The sequence below is a fragment of the Populus trichocarpa genome, chromosome 12, assembly GCF_000002775.5.
Source record: "Populus trichocarpa isolate Nisqually-1 chromosome 12, P.trichocarpa_v4.1, whole genome shotgun sequence".
Classification (NCBI taxonomy): domain Eukaryota; kingdom Viridiplantae; phylum Streptophyta; class Magnoliopsida; order Malpighiales; family Salicaceae; genus Populus; species Populus trichocarpa.
In genome coordinates, this window is record NC_037296.2 from 3,654,187 (window position 1) to 3,670,558 (window position 16,372).

The 16,372-nt window shown below is 33.2% G+C and overlaps 1 protein-coding gene across 1 annotated transcript; it reads left to right on the forward strand.

The window, feature by feature from the left end:
• Positions 1–3,686: 3,686 nt before the first annotated feature.
• Positions 3,687–15,208, forward strand: LOC7454010 (putative 3,4-dihydroxy-2-butanone kinase). Its single transcript, XM_052446136.1, has 20 exons — positions 3,687–3,886; positions 4,997–5,070; positions 5,179–5,242; positions 6,133–6,245; positions 6,353–6,400; positions 6,659–6,730; positions 6,810–6,899; positions 7,230–7,403; positions 7,728–7,811; positions 11,063–11,118; positions 11,278–11,408; positions 11,526–11,618; positions 11,805–11,869; positions 12,534–12,677; positions 12,757–12,800; positions 13,189–13,272; positions 13,388–13,461; positions 13,533–13,645; positions 13,728–13,823; positions 14,805–15,208. The coding sequence occupies exons 1-20, from the start codon at positions 3,847–3,849 to the stop codon at positions 14,931–14,933; spliced, it is 1,788 nt and encodes a 595-aa protein (XP_052302096.1). The 5' UTR covers positions 3,687–3,846; the 3' UTR covers positions 14,934–15,208.
• The last annotated feature ends 1,164 nt before the right edge of the window (positions 15,209–16,372 follow it).

Sequence of the window (16,372 nt, forward strand, 5' to 3'; positions counted from 1 at the left end):
AATAAACTTTATTTTATATGGTAAAATAAACTTTAAGATTTACTTTTAATATCAGCAAAATCTTGCTGCTCGGAATAAAATTAATCTCTTACTATGTACATTCAAAATAGAACATATAAAAAAAAATGTAACCAGGGAACTTGATTAATAGGAAAAAGGATGGTAAAATTACAAATTATGTAATTTGGAGATTCATTTGAATATTCAAATCATAGTGGAGGAGATGATTTGAGTTTAGCCCAATTAAGAAAGCGATGCATAACCTATCCTTACCCTGACCCACGTGATTCGGGTTGCTAGCTCCGGGCTAAGAACTTGATTTTGATTGATCCAACGGTGGAAGACTGTTGACTTTAAAGCGGTTGGTATTCCCGTCTATGGTCATTGGTCAAGACAAGATTATTTTATTTGCTATAAAAATTACTTATAATATTAGCTTTCTTGCCTTTTCTCTATTTATTAATCGAATTATTTGCAGCTGTAAGGCAATAACGAGTTCGTTTAACTATATATATAGAAAATTTATATTTTTTTAATCTAATATAATATACACACTCTAATATTCACATAACACACCCATACCCATATGATATTTATAATTTTTATATATATGATACTAGTATATAAAAAAACTCAAAATGCTATAATATTGGAGGCTAAAAAATTCAACATGATTTTATTTGAAAGTAAATATAATAAACTGTTCCTTGTAGTTTAATAAAAATAATTAATATTTGTAGTCTTAAAACTGTATATTTTATTCCTATTTTTTTATATCAATTTTGTATTTATATTTTTTATTTCTTGAAAAACACAAGTAAAATAAAAAAAATAGCAAAACTCTTAACGATATGGGCAAATCATTGTTTATGCTCTTATATTTCATTGTGAACTCATTATTTAAAATTTAGTTTATTTTGATTCTCAGAGTTTTTTTAATGTGCAATTCCATCTTTTTAAAGCCAAATTAAAAAATAATTGATTCAAATTTGTTGTCCAAGAAAAAGATTGAAAAAAAAAGTACCATGCAGAAAAGTCATTGAAAATGGGTTGTGTGTTCGCTATAAGTTCAATTTAGTCCTTAAACTTCCCAAACTAAACCCATTCAGTCCCTTAATTTTTTGTGCAGTTCCATTTTAGTATAATAGTTCATTTTTTTTTTATTATTTTGTTGATTTGGGAGAGGATAAAGATCATCGGATTTTAATAATAGAGATAGAAAATCAACATTGATACCGATTCTAGCTATTAAAATAATTGATCTTGATGTCAATGGTTTTTATTTGACGGAAGAGTTCTTTTTAAGTGTTTTTTCACCTTGAAACTACCTAGAAAACCAAATACAAGCTTGAGAATATTTCTAGTTCTAGGTTGATTCTAGGTTTTTGTACGATAATTTAGGTTGTTTAAAGCAATTGATGGATTTATCAAGGTGTTTAGAATTTTTTTTTAAGCCCTTGATAGATTTAATGGTAGAGATAGAAAATCAACATTGAGACCGATTCTAACTATCAAAATAATCGATCTTGAAGTCAACAGTTTTTGTTTGGCGGGAGAGTTCTTTTTAAGTGTTTTTTCACCTTGAAACTACCTAGAAAACCAAATACAAGCTTGAGAATATTTCTAGTTCTAGGTTGATTCTAGGTTTTTGTACGATAATTTAGGTTGTTTAAAGCAATTGATGGATTTATCAAGGTGTTTATAATTTTTTTTTAAGCCATTGATAGATTTAATGGTAGAGATAGAAAATCAACATTGAGACCGATTCTAACTATCAAAATAATCGATCTTGAAGTCAACAGTTTTTGTTTGGCGGGAGAGTTCTTTTTAAGTGTTTTTTCACCTTGAAACTACCTAGAAAACCAAATACAAGCTTGAGAATATTTCTAGTTCTAGGTTGATTCTAGGTTTTTGTACGATAATTTAGGTTGTTTAAAGCCATTGATAGATTTATCAAGGTGTTTAGAATTTTTTTTTAAGCCATTGATAGATTTAATGGTAGAGATAGAAAATCAACATTGAGACCGATTCTAACTATCAAAATAATCGATCTTGAAGTCAACAGTTTTTGTTTGGCGGGAGAGTTCTTTTTAAGTGTTTTTTCACCTTGAAACTACCTAGAAAACCAAATACAAGCTTGAGAATATTTCTAGTTCTAGGTTGATTCTAGGTTTTTGTACGATAATTTAGGTTGTTTAAAGCAATTGATGGATTTATCAAGGTGTTTATAATTTTTTTTAAAGCCATTGATAGATTTAATGGTAGAGATAGAAAATCAACATTGAGACCGATTCTAACTATCAAAATAATCGATCTTGAAGTCAACAGTTTTTGTTTGGCGGGAGAGTTCTTTTTAAGTGTTTTTTCACCTTGAAACTACCTAGAAAACCAAATACAAGCTTGAGAATATTTCTAGTTCTAGGTTGATTCTAGGTTTTTGTACGATAATTTAGGTTGTTTAAAGCCATTGATGGATTTATCAAGGTGTTTAGAATTTTTTTTTAAGCCATTGATAGATTTAATGGTAGAGATAGAAAATCAACATTGAGACCGATTCTAACTATCAAAATAATCGATCTTGAAGTCAACAGTTTTTGTTTGGCGGGAGAGTTCTTTTTAAGTGTTTTTTCACCTTGAAACTACCTAGAAAACCATATACAAAGCTTGAGAATATTTCTAGTTCCAGGTTGATTCCAGGTTTTTGTGTGATTTTTTAGGTTGTTTAAAGTCATTGATGGATTTATCAAGATGTTTAGGATTTTTTTAAAGCCATTGATGGATTTAATAGTAGAAATAGAAAATCAACATTGACACCGATTCTAGTTGTTAAAATAATCGATCTTGATGTCAACTGTTTTTATTTGGCGGGATAGTTATTTTTAAGTGTTTTTTTCATCTTAAAACTATCTAGAAAACCAGATACAAGCTTGAGAATATTTCTAGTTCCAGGTTGATTTCAGGTTTTTGTGCGATTTTTTAGGTTGTTTAAAGCCATTGATAGATTTATCAAGGTGTTTAGAATTTTTTTAAGTGTTATGAGTCAAAAATAGACTGACAAATAGGTTTCTAAGTCAAAAAATCATGAACCGTGATTTTTCAACCACTATGATATCCAGAATATCAAGAAATCAAATGACATGTCGTTTAAATTTCTTTTCCAAAAGAATTTTGTAGCGAACAACAACATTTCTTTTTTTTTTTAAAATAAGGACCCCACTTGCGGGCTATTTTTAATTGGTTTAGACGCGTCTGCGTTGCTTGCTAGGTCTAACAACACCTGACTTTTTTTTTTTAAAATTAAAGCTTTTAAATAATTTTTAAGTTTAGATTTAAATTAATACCCTCTTTATTTGACTTTTTATTTTTTATTTTTTTAAAATAATAGTTATTTTTTAATTCTTTTGTAAGTGTTCAGTTTTTTGAAGAGGTTATGTGAATTTATCTATATTTTTTTTATTTTATATAAATGAAATTTATTCTTTCTTCAACGTGCCCAGATTTAATTTTCCTTTTCTGGCCCCAAATTGAAATTGACTTACCCATCACGAGGCGACCAAAGTGGAAATCTTCACAAGAAAGATAAGGTCAAATTCGTCATTCAGGAAAACATTACCTGTCTTTACAAGCAACAACAACACGTCAGCACCACCACATAAATATATAAGCAAATAAAATCTTCCATAATCCACCCAAGTAAAATATCCCATTATTAAAACAAATAATAAAAAACCCCCCCTTCCCCTCTCTCTTTCCCTCCCCCCTCTCTAAAGCTATACATTCGTCGTTCAGTACTGCTTGCTGCACTAAAAGTCCTCATTTTGATTACCGAAACGACGACGACGCGCTATGGCTTCTCAAGGAAAGAAACTCATTAACGACCCTAACGGTTCGCTCTTTTCTCTCGCATTTTATTTTTTTTGTTACTCGGATTGCTTCTGTGCGATCGTTGTTTGTGTTTGGTTTCTGAGAAAGCGAAAAGAATATTTAATTTTTTTTATTTTTTGAATGTGTTTGTTATTTATGTTGCTTATGAGAGAAGCTTTGTTTATTTTGGAATTTATTTATTTTTGTTCGCATTTCTATGTTTATTGTAATATTGGTGTTGTTTTTGAGCTCTTGAATAAATATTCTGTTTGATTGCCGGGAAAATTTGAGTAGAGAAAAGTAAGAAATGTATAGATTTTTATTTTATAAAAAAGACGATAGAATTTTGAGTAGACGGTTTGTTATTCCCACCACTCCACGTTTATTATAAAATTATATTGATAGTATATATTTTTTTGCCATAATCAAAATGTTATTAGAATGTTGTTTTCTAATTACTAGAATAAAAATCAATTCAAAGAAAAAAAAAGATTAAATAAAAACTGAAGTTCTTAAAATTTTAAGTACTCTGTTAAATTTTCTGTAACAAATATTTTATTGGTGGATAGTATCTGTGAAATAAATATTTTATTTGCGGATAATATATAGAAGGAAAAAAATATGTTGTAAAGAAATTTTTTTTCCAAGAAATGAAATTAGTTGACAGGTGATAATAAAAACAAAAGGTAAAATTTGATTATTCTAGATACAAAAAGAAGAATTTCTACTTTTATCTATATTTTCTAGATGTAAATATAGAACCAACATTTAATACCATCATTTGTAATAAATATAACTGGAGGTATTTTGGTCTATCTAAATAATTAAAATAGATCATGGAGTGGGAATAACAAATTATGGGGTGGGAATAACCCCGCAGTTCCGTGTATTGTTTTCTTTCTTTCTTTCTTTGTTGTTGCATTGTGTTTTTTTATTTTTATTTAATGACCTAAAATGTGAAATAATTTTTTTTCAAATGAAGATAGGTTTCTGAAATTAGGTATGGTTGACTTTTAGGTTGGTTTCATGTTTTGCTTGACTCAGTTGATGGTATTTTTTTAATTTTAAATGTGGTTGTTAATTAGTGAAAATTGCTAATTGAGGATTGATTGAAGTGATTTTTTTATTGCAGATGTTGTAACTGAGTTCATTGAAGGTCTTGTGGAAACCTACCCTGGATTACAGTACCTGGATGGCTTTCCGGAGGTGATTTTTTTTTTTTAAATAGTATCTTTATTTAAAATTTTTGAAGGGGCCTTAAATAAATTAGAATTGGTGGTGAATTGTGATGCTTTCATTATTCTGGAGATGCAGGTTAAGGTTGTGTTACGTGCTGATCATGCGAGTGCTATGCTTGACAAAGTTGCGATTATATCAGGTTTGTGGTGCTGGAAAGTATTTGAACATGACAATGTTTAGTTCTTTTGGTGTTGAAATTTGAAATATATATTGTGTGCCTTTAAAACTCTTGATATGCGTGTGTTGTTCGGTTTTCTGATGTTGTTGTGGCATAAGAAGAGAAATGGGGAACTGTAAAGGTATGTGCTTTTGGATGATGAACAAATTTTGGCACTGGGTTGGTACTGGTGCTAAATGTAGCTATGTAATTCAAAAAGAAATGATAGCTATCACCTTTATTGTTCTATATCCAGGCTGGATAATTTTGCTTTTAGTGTTTTTATGATCTTCAATGTGTTGATGTACAAATGTAATGGTGATTTTACATTTTTCCTGAAACAGTTGTGACTGGATAGTTGCATTATTTGGTTGAAGTGAACTGTTACTCCATGGAACTGTTTTCTATTTTTCCATAAGTTGTTTGTGTAACATCTCTTCCACACACGTGCACACACAGAGCAAATGATTCTTGGTCCAATTTCTCTTTATTTTTTACAATACTGTCAGACACATATTATGTTTGTTTGTGTGTTTGTGGTTTCCATCAGCGACAAAACCAGCACCTTGAACCCCAAACCTACTTGACATTTGGTCTTACTGCCGAGTTAAGATATCATTGGTTCCTTTCAAATGATTCTTAGAGTGACATTTTTTCTTTTAAAATTTCCTCTTTGAAAGTTTAATAGACAAACAGGAGTGACATAAAAAAAGGTCCAACTCTAAAGAAACCTGAATGAGATGTGAGATGCATGGCAACAAGGAAAAAGAAAACTCATATAAGGGTTATGATATTGCATTACATGATCCTAAACGATAGAGCTTAAGGATTGTGCAAGTAAGATGTGAATGCTATGGTTTCATCTGATACAGGAGGAGGAAGTGGGCACGAACCTGCCCATGCTGGATTTGTCGGAGAAGGGATGCTAAGTGCTGCTATCTGTGGAGAAGTTTTTACTTCCCCCCAAGTTGATGCAATTCTAGCTGTATGGTTTCTTTCTATTTAATTTCTTGTTGGAAACAGTTTATATCACCTTATCAGTTATGCACCCCATCCTTCTCTTAGATGGCTTTGCTCTTAATTCAACTTTAGGGTATCCGAGCTGTAACTGGTCCGATGGGATGTCTTCTGATTGTCAAGGTATTGACATTTCAAAACTAATCAGTTGATTATTACTAGTTTCAAATTATTTGGTGTGGCAAGTATTATTTGGGCACCTAAAAGAAGAAAAAACAGAAGCAAGAATAAAGGGGTGAAGAAGAAAAAATAGACCAAATGAAACTTGCAGAAAGGGGACAATCAACTCTGCAACTTTCTCATAATTTAATTACTCTTTGAAAAATATTTGGTTGTCAGATTTATTTTTAGATTCATAGTTTGTGGTCGGGATGTTGACAGAATTATACTGGCGATCGTCTAAATTTTGGTTTGGCTGCTGAGCAAGCAAAATCTGAAGGTTATAAAGTAGAGGTATCTTTCTTAACCGAATTTCATGTTTCTTCTGCATAGCCAGAGAGAATATCCAAATATAATCATATTGCTTTTGCAGACTGTAATTGTTGGAGATGACTGTGCTTTACCTCCACCTCGAGGCATAGCTGGACGAAGAGGGTTGGCGGGGACTATTCTTGTTCATAAGGTTCTCTCCTTCTCAATACATGTTTGTGGCACACACACACACACAACCTAAGGTTGATAGCATGTGAATTCAGCTTACACTTTTGGTTCTGTTTCTTTTCTTTATTTCTTTTGATCTTTTCCTCCTCCTTTTGATTCTTTCTGCAAATTTAGTACTTAGCTTAGGTTTTCTCTCACCATTTTTTTTATAAATGATTAAGTTGATCATATTTTTTTATCAACCAATTCATAAATTTAGTGGGTTTTCTGTAACTAATTTGATATGAAGTTTGACCACTATTTGTTTCACGTACAAGCTTTCTTCTTATAACTTCTTCTCCCTACACTAAAGGTTGCTGGAGCTGCAGCTGCTGCTGGCCTTTCTCTTGATGAAGTTGCTGCAGAAGCGAAACGTGCATCTGAAATGGTTGGAACAATGGGTGTTGCATTGTCAGTCGGTACACTGCCTGGTCAGGTTACATCAGATCGTTTGGGCCCAGGAAAGATGGAACTAGGTCTTGGAATTGTGAGTCATTTCCATGGAGTGATTGCTTTCTTAGTGTCAAAAGAGTACTGGGCATCCTTTTGAGTTGATTATACTCGAGTCCATGCACTTCTTTATCTGCACATTTATCATAATGCAATTATGTTTCTACTTCATATGAGGGAGAGAAGGGGTGTGTGGGGCTTCCTATCTTGAGTTGAATCTTTTTGATGCCATGCATTTCACTTAATAGCTGTCCAGTTTTCCTGTCATATTCTACTGATCTTCAGTGCTGTCTATTTGCTTCACTTTGATTTCTGATTGCACATTTACAAACTCAATTTCAAAAACACCTTTTCTTTCTAGCATGGTGAACCTGGTGCTGCTTTAGCGGACCTTCAGCCTGTCGAAGTGGTGGTTTCTCATGTTCTTCAACAAATTCTATCACCGGTATGTTGAAAATCTTAGGACTAGCCCTAAGGTACTCGTTTTGTTATATGTTAAATTCAACAGTATTATGCTTTGGTCCCAGGTGTTTGGGGCCTTAGTTATGCGCCCCATTTGGTAAGAATTGGTGTCGCATACAAGTTTTCATTTTGCAAGGTAGATGCATGAGATTATGACAACATAGAAGAGACTTTATAGTGGAAAAGACAAACAATTGATGTAGGTTTTTGACGCGGCGTATAATGTGATAAAAGCTAGGGTTTTCAAACTCTAAGGTTATAGCCCTAAACACTGTAGAGGAATAGAAAAAATCTTTGATATTTTATTAAAATTCTGAATCTAAATGTTCTCAAAATAAACTAGACATCCCTATGTATACTAGTTTTAGACCTAGTCCTTTTAGGAAAATGATTCCTAATTAAAACATGCCTAACTAATAGAATCCATCTAGTATTAAGATTCCTAAATCCTAACAAGTAAAATCCTAATTAAATTGAAAGTCCTAATCTAAATAGGAAAAAGAAATCTAAATACAACAAGATAAATAAAGACAATCATGCGCAACAACTTCCAATCCTTATTTGAAAGCCTTTCCTATCTCTGATCATCATTGAATTTTAATCCAATAGAAAACAAGGTCTTCATAATTTTCTGTCAAAATTTCAGCTCGATCCAATAGTCGAATTAAAAGTTATGCTTGATTTACTAAACTGCATCTTGAACTCTTCAAAACAAAAAAATCTTAACAATGAAGGATATAATACAATAAACATAATTATGACAAGAATAATGAAGAAAGTGCCCCGCATTAATCCTCTTTTAAGTTTAGTTAACTGTCAGAAATTGAACTCACCACTCCAAAGAAATAGATACTTCGAATATAACATTGTCATCAATGTATGCATGAGATAGCTTGTTCCAAATATCTTAAATCTAATTTTAGCTAAGATATATTCATGTATAATTTTTTAATCTAGGCAAAACTTCTTAGGACCTGAAAAATCAACCTCGTATAAAACTGTCTTTTGAGATGAGAACTTTAGTTAAAGTGTTTGGTCATCCCTGGCAACAATGCCTTGACCATTATTTGATTTGATAATTTCAGAATATTGATCAAACATGGATAAGCTTGGTTTGGATGAGACACTCCTGAGCAATTCCAATAATTTGTTCTAGCTTTTCTTTTAGTGCTTTAAGATCTTGAGAATCATTTGATACTAATTTAGGAGCTTCTTTGATTTCTTCTTCATCATTAGTAGATGAAACATTGACATGTAGCAATTTTGTTGTTATCACTGAGGTGATGTTGAAACTGTGTACTTTAAAGAGACGACACCTCTGTATTTTTATTTCTTGCTACTTGAGAAGATTGAACAAAAGACAAATAATAACAATCTATTTGCTTATATATCTAATATAAAATCTCCTCACAATCATTTTGTATAAACTCTAAGATTATCTCAAATCTTTCCATGATGGAGTTATTAGGCTTACCAGCACGAGTTCTATATTCTATAACTTCACACCACCATTATGTAGCACTATAAGAAAGTTTGCGTATGACGAGCCATACTTTTTGATCACAATGAATCTTGTTGAAATAAAAGTAAGCTTTCAACTTTATCAATCAGTTAATAAATCTTTTTTTTTCAAAAATCTTCCATCATAGAAAGGAATCTGATTGAATTTAGGAATAGGTCTAGGGTTGGCCTGCCTCGAGGTAAGTCTCTAGGCAAGTTTCTCTCCTCTGCACGATCCATGTTTGCGTCTCCCATTAGCAAAGCTAGACCTGCTATGGTTTGCTCCAAACGATCAAACCATTGTTCCCAATGATCTAGCTTATGCTCTTAAGCCCTCACAATGCCTTAGAGAACCTCCACTCCTACATCGCAGAATGGGTTGCTACCATGTATGTCTTTCAAAAAGGCCATCTTGTTCTGATACCAATTGACGCGACGTATAGATAAAAACTAGGGTTCTCAAGCCATGAGATTACAACACTAAACATCATAAATGAATAAAGAAAATTTCTGATATTTTATTAAAAGTTTGAATTTGAACTAGACATCCCTATTTATACTAGTTCTAGACCTAGAATCCTTATAGGAAAATGATTTCTAGTTAAAACATACCTAACTAATAGAATTTATCTAGCATTAGGATTTTTAACTAGTAAAATCCTTATTAAATTGAAAGTCCTAATCTAAATAAGAAAAAGAAATCCAAATACAACAAGATAAACAAAGACAATTCTGCACAATAACTTCTGATCCTTATTTGAAAGCCTTCCCGACTTGATTATTATGAAATTTTAACCCAAGCAGAAACAAGGTTTTCATAATTTTCTATTAAAATTTCAGTTTGATCTAACAATCGGATTAAAAGTTATGCTTAATTTAGTAAACTGCATCTTGAACTCTTCTTAAACACTTCAAAACCTAAAAATCTTAACAATGAAGGAAATACCACAATTAACATAATTATGGCAAGAATAATGAAGAAAGTGTCTTATGCCAGTTTTGAGCCATAATATGGTCAATGTGTGTCAAATAATCAGTATAACCCAAAAGTTTAAGCAGTTGGGTGATACTCTAAAAATAATTTTATATTACTCTTTAACATATCTCTTCAAGTAAAAGTTCTTTGCACTTGAAATTTGTACTTGTCTGCCACTACCTTATGCTTAATTTTATTAATTAGAATAAGGATGGTGAGATTCGAACTTCTGACTATATGGTCATTAAGGTATTGATACTATGTTGAAGAATCAATTCAACTCAAAAACTTAAACGGCCAAGTGAGGCCCTAAGAATAATTTTATACTACCCTTTAACATTTGAAGGATGATTTAAATTGTATAACTTTTCTCTCATTCCCAATTTTATTATCCAAGGGCATCAATGACCTTTTGTGTCCATTTATTTTCATTGTAGTGCTTGATTTTATTTCTATTTTCTCATTATGATTTCTTTATTGGCACCAAACTTTTTTAATATCTTTTCCATGCATCTCAATTTGGGAGCTATTTTTTCATATGTAAATCCACTCAAATCTATCTTTGCTTTCAAGGAGGTTTTAATTAAATAGCTACCTTTAAGATTATGTTAGCTCATATGAATAAGAAATAAGGATCTCTTACTCAGCAGCTAATGTCCTTACCCCGTTCCTAGGAGGGAACTTCATATATTAATTTTGCATATTTCACTGACATCATAAATGATGCCCTTATTGTTTTTATCGTTGAATTGTTGCAGGAGACTAACTATGTCCCAATTACTCGCGGCAATAGAGTGGTACTCTTGGTCAATGGGTAGGTTCTTCCTTCTGTGCTTTAGATTAGCATCTATCATATTAACTTGTGGGAATAATGCTGTTCAAAATCAAGCATTCTATTTTCATCAGGTTGTTGGATGTTCTGAACATCTGAAAGTTTTTTCCGCTTATTCTTCTGTTGTTTTAAAAATTTCAGACTAGGCGCCACCCCTGGTATGGAGTTAATGATTGCAGCAGGAAAAGCAGTTCCTCAGTTGCAGCTTGAACATGGATTGGCTGTCGATAGAGTGTATACTGGATCTTTTATGACTTCCCTTGATATGGCAGGTTTGGAACTGATATAGCTGTTCATCTCAATGCTAGGTTTCTTTCATGATTTTTGAAAGACCATTCTATTAATGACTAATGAATGATGTAGCTTATCTCAGGTTTTGCTTCTTTCAGGATTCTCAATTTCCATAATGAAGGCAGATGAACCATTTTTGCAACGATTGGATGCTGCTACCAAGGCTCCATACTGGCCTGTTGGAGTAGATGGTCTGTGGTGATATATCAGGATATTGCTTTTATTCTTTGTGGCTTATTGCTTGGCTTCTGATGTATACGATTGTTTTATAAGATAATTTTTCATTACTATTAGCTAGCATAAGAACTAACTATCAAGTCAGATTGAAGTTCTTCTACAGATTTCATGTTGATTGATTTCATGAGTTTTCTTTGCAGGTAATCGCCCACCTGCCAAGATACCTGTTCCACTGCCACTGTCTCATTCAGCAAAGAGTGATGAGGTATTTCCACACACACACACACACACACACACATATATTTCTCTACTTCCATGTGTGATCTTAGGAAAAAGACATCTCATTTCTCTGATTATAGTTCCCTCCCCACAGCTTGGATTTTTTGTTTTTCTACCATTTATTCTGTAGAAAACAGATCGATGACAGAACATGCTTTTAGTTATGAATCTCTCTCTCTCTCTCTCTCTCTCTCTTTCTCTGTGCGAGTGCGCGCGTGTGTTATTGGTAAGTTGTAAACCCCTTTTTCTTTAATTTCGAAATAGTCCTTTCTTTCCTCTTCCATCCAGAGAAACTGGGGTTCAATTACCTTGCATTTTATAGGGACAAAAAACTGAGCTCATGTTTAGGCATTGCTACCTAGAAGTGCTATGTAGAGGAGTTACACGTGCTAAAAATATAAAAAGTTCCTTTTGGCACTGAGTTAAATAAAAAATGTTTACACGTTCAAGGAGGGTAATCATTCAGGCAGATGCCAGTAGATTATCCATGTATTTCTGGTGGCAAAAACATTACACTGGATTACTATCCTTATGCTAATTTAAATAAATATTGGCCTATTTACAATGATATGTTGAATAATGATGACATTAAAGCTAATTAAATAGCATTACTTTGTTAAACCTGACCTCCCTTGTTTGGTTTTGACTAGTCTTTAAGTCGGCCGCAACAGCTTAGTGAACAAGGGCATCTTCTTGAGGTGGCTATTGAAGCAGCAGTGAATGCGATCATTGATCTTAGGGACAATTTAAATGAATGGGATGGCAGAGTAGGTGATGGTGACTGTGGATCAACAGTGAGTCTATCTCGAACTCCGTTTTCATCCTGCAATTCTGACTTGGTGCACTATAGGGCTGATTTGTCTGCTTTTGCAGATGTATAGGGGTGCAACAGCAATTCTAGAGGACATGAAGAAGCAGTAAGTTTGCTTCCCCATTGTTCAGAACTTTTGTAGGGGATATCAGGGTTAAATTGTTGTACCATGTTGTATATTTTTGCAATTTTAAGGATGTTTTTAACATATAATGGAATTTTCATATGATTTGCTTGTTTTTAACATACCGTGTTATAATGGACTTCATATAATTTTCATATGCAATCGTTTGTTTTCATGAATTGATTTGATCTACCAGCAATAAATAAACTATTGCTCCATGGTGAATGGCTCCTCAAGTTAAGAATCTAAAGAATCTATAATACTAGTATTAGTATGTCTTTTAGTCTCTTAGTAAATTGTTAGAAACTTTTTATTTCTTGAATAAAGTTTGCATTTTCCATCATTGACCTGAATCACCTTCTATTTCCAGTTATCCCTTGAATGATGCTGCAGAAACAGTGAACGAAATTGGATCATCTATCAGAAGAGTTATGGGAGGAACCAGTGGAATTATGTATTTACTCGTGTTGACCCATTGCTTGATTAAGATTTACATTCATTTCTTATGATTCTTATTATCATTCATGAATATCTACTCTTAAAGCTCTGCATTTTACTTCTTTAAACAGATATACCATATTCTGCAAGGCAGCTTGTGTGCAGTTGAAAGCAAACACCCAGTCAGTTGTCGCATCGAAACAATGTGAGATGATGCTCCTAATGTGGTCACTGTTGGATATGAAAATTTTGATTCTAACTAGTCTCTTGAATCAGGGGCTGAAGCACTTGAAGCTTCCATAGCTGCAGTCAGTAAATATGGTGGCGCTAGTGCTGGATTTCGCACATTGTTAGATGCCCTTATTCCAGCTTCAGCTGTTCTTCAGGAGGTCAACAATAACCACTGTTTTGTATTTCCTCTGTTGATGTGGTGTTTTCTTTTGATACTAATCTAGTTACTTTCATGAGCAGAGGCTAAATGCCGGGGATGATCCTTGCACTGCTTTTCTTCTCTCATCTGAAGCAGCAGTGGCTGGAGCCGAATCAACCAAACACATGCAAGCACAGGTGACATTTTTGTTCCTCTTCTTTTCTAGATTCCTGTTACGTGTATCTTCCCCCATCTCCTGTTTGATTCAAAGGTCACTATGCAAGTTGACTCTGATAAAACATGGTTCTGACAAAGCATGATGGTTCCATGGTAAAAAGAGGTTGGTAATGATTTCCACCAATTCTTTGAGCCCATATAGAAAATAAGTGAATTTACATACAGTAAATGATGGACTAGGTGAAATTGCGACCACTTTTACACCCTCTCCAGTACCCATCCTTTAAAACTAAATAAAAAAACAAAACACAAGCGTATTACTCAGGGAAGGAAGGATTGGGAGAAGAAAAGGAGGTCACTAGTGAAAGAAGTGATACCATATCCATACAGGTAGAACTACCATACGATTTATTTCTTAGAGAACAAAAATCAAATGGAGTGACTTTAAATATAAATAACAGACAGGTTGTCGAGGTAAAAAGATTTGAACGCTGTATATCAAGACTAGACATTTCTTTTAATGCTCTGGGGGGCTGACAGGGGTAAATTCTCTTTTCTTCTTCCCTGGAATAATTGAAAAGATGTTTATTCTTCATGCATGTTTCCTTTATAATATTCTTGTCCATGTCGACAACCAACCTCGTATTCATTGCTTTGACCACATATACGGTGGTGTTTCTTATCCTGTTCTGTGCTATCTAAAGCAAGGTGGCTTTTTTTGAGAGTGCTTTCAAGCCTGAAAAAACTAGATGAGTGGAGGCTTGAACATCCTTGAAAGATCACTGCGAGAGTGGTCACAAAAGTAAATAAATAATTCACTGGAGTAAGAATATGATAAATGTCATGTGCTTGTTCTTTTGTTTCTCATCTAGACAACTGATGACTTTCTAGTTATGGACAAAATCACGTTACACGTTCTTTCCTGCAAAAGCACCTCTATATATTCATGCATAGCATTGCATTGCATGTGTATTGGGGATCTTACGAAATAGTTTATGCAGGCTGGTCGCTCAACATACATCTCCTCAGACATTCTTGCCACCGTGCCTGACCCTGGGGCCATGGCTGCAGCTGCATGGTATAGAGCAGCTGCCATAGCTATCAAAAACAACTACCAGCTTCATGAGTAGATTGCATCCGCTTTTCTCTCCAATTTGAACTCCTTTTCACTGCAGATTTAAACAAAGAGCTATTTTTTCCTCATGATTGTATGCTACAGCCCAACTAATCAGGCTTTCCGCTTTTGCAAATTTTGCTCGCATAGCTCTGAGAGAGATTTTTATCCATACCGTCTTAAAATCTCTAGAAAAATTTAAATTCCAGAGATTGATCAAATCTTACAAGAGATGACAGTAATATGTTTCCGGACTGTTTACAATACCAGTCACAGGAATTTAGACTTTTAGCATTCTGTGTAGTTATTTTGAGACGGGAGGAAATTCCAGGGCATCCAGGAGCATTAATGATGCTGTCATGCCTCCAGCTACCAACACGGCTTGAAAAGCAATTGAAAATCTATTTCCAATTAGAAAACAATAGAAATAACAGATGGATAGCTTAGAAACAAGAAGAAAAATGAGCGTCAAAATACCTACCACATGCTTCCTCGAAAATCAAGGTTGGTAATACTCCCAAATCCCACAACCTGACAAAGGAGCTGAGCCCAAAACAGATTCCTCAACTGAGAAAAAACCCTGCCTTCTAAGACATCAAATACCATCTGTTAATAACAATACCCAATCTAAAAATACCAGCGCATCATTTCAAGTTAGCAAGGAATGAGAAGATTATAACAGCATGTAATCTTCCTCACCAAATTCTTAATAAAAAAAATTAAAAAAACTAATTAGCTAGTGAAAAAACCTCATCAAACTTAATAATGCACCAAACCAAAGGTAGACTAAGGAAGCGTTTGGGAATGCGGTTCAACCCGCGTTCCCAAAAAATTTTAAAATTTTTTTTTGCTAAAATTTAATATGGTTTGTACGTTTTGGATCGTTTTGATGTGCTGATGTCAAAAATAATTTTTAAAAAATAAAAAAACATCATTGACATGTATTTTGGCATGAAAAGTTATTTGAAAAGCACCCGCAACCACACTGCCAAACACACTCTAAATAAATCTAAACATTATAGCTAACTCAATCCAAACAAAACGACAACTCCATATCAAGTTAACACGTCAATTAAAAACCAAATCATATCTTCATTTTGAGGAAAAGAAACATAAAAAATAATTTAAAAAAACTAAAAAAAATATCAAACTCAAATTAGGAGGAATAAAGGAAGGGCACATTCTATTCATATAGTAGCATTTATCCTGACATTGATAATTAGAAGTGTCGGATGAACCAATTACGAGACTAAGGGTCAAGAAGGTTAAGGAGACATTCAATGGGATTAATAAAAATATTTGGGATAAAGTAAGCTTCAACACTTTTATAAATGATGATCATACCTTAATTAATTTTATCCATGCAAAAAAAAGGGTTGATCCATGGGCCTGAAGATTTTGACAAATTAGGTAGCATAGAGAGAGGAGCCAACAAGTTTTTTCCACTTATTCTAC

What these genes read in the sequence shown, in the direction of transcription:
- LOC7454010 (XM_052446136.1), top strand. Translation starts at nt 3,847, where the DNA reads ATGGCTTCTCAAGGAAAGAAACTCATTAACGACCCTAACG. An exon ending in CTAGAGGACATGAAGAAGCA is followed by an intron (nt 12,801 to 13,188) that starts GTAAGTTTGCTT and finishes TTCTATTTCCAG; the next exon opens with TTATCCCTTGAATGATGCTG. An exon ending in GGAGGAACCAGTGGAATTAT is followed by an intron (nt 13,273 to 13,387) that starts GTATTTACTCGT and finishes TTCTTTAAACAG; the next exon opens with ATATACCATATTCTGCAAGG.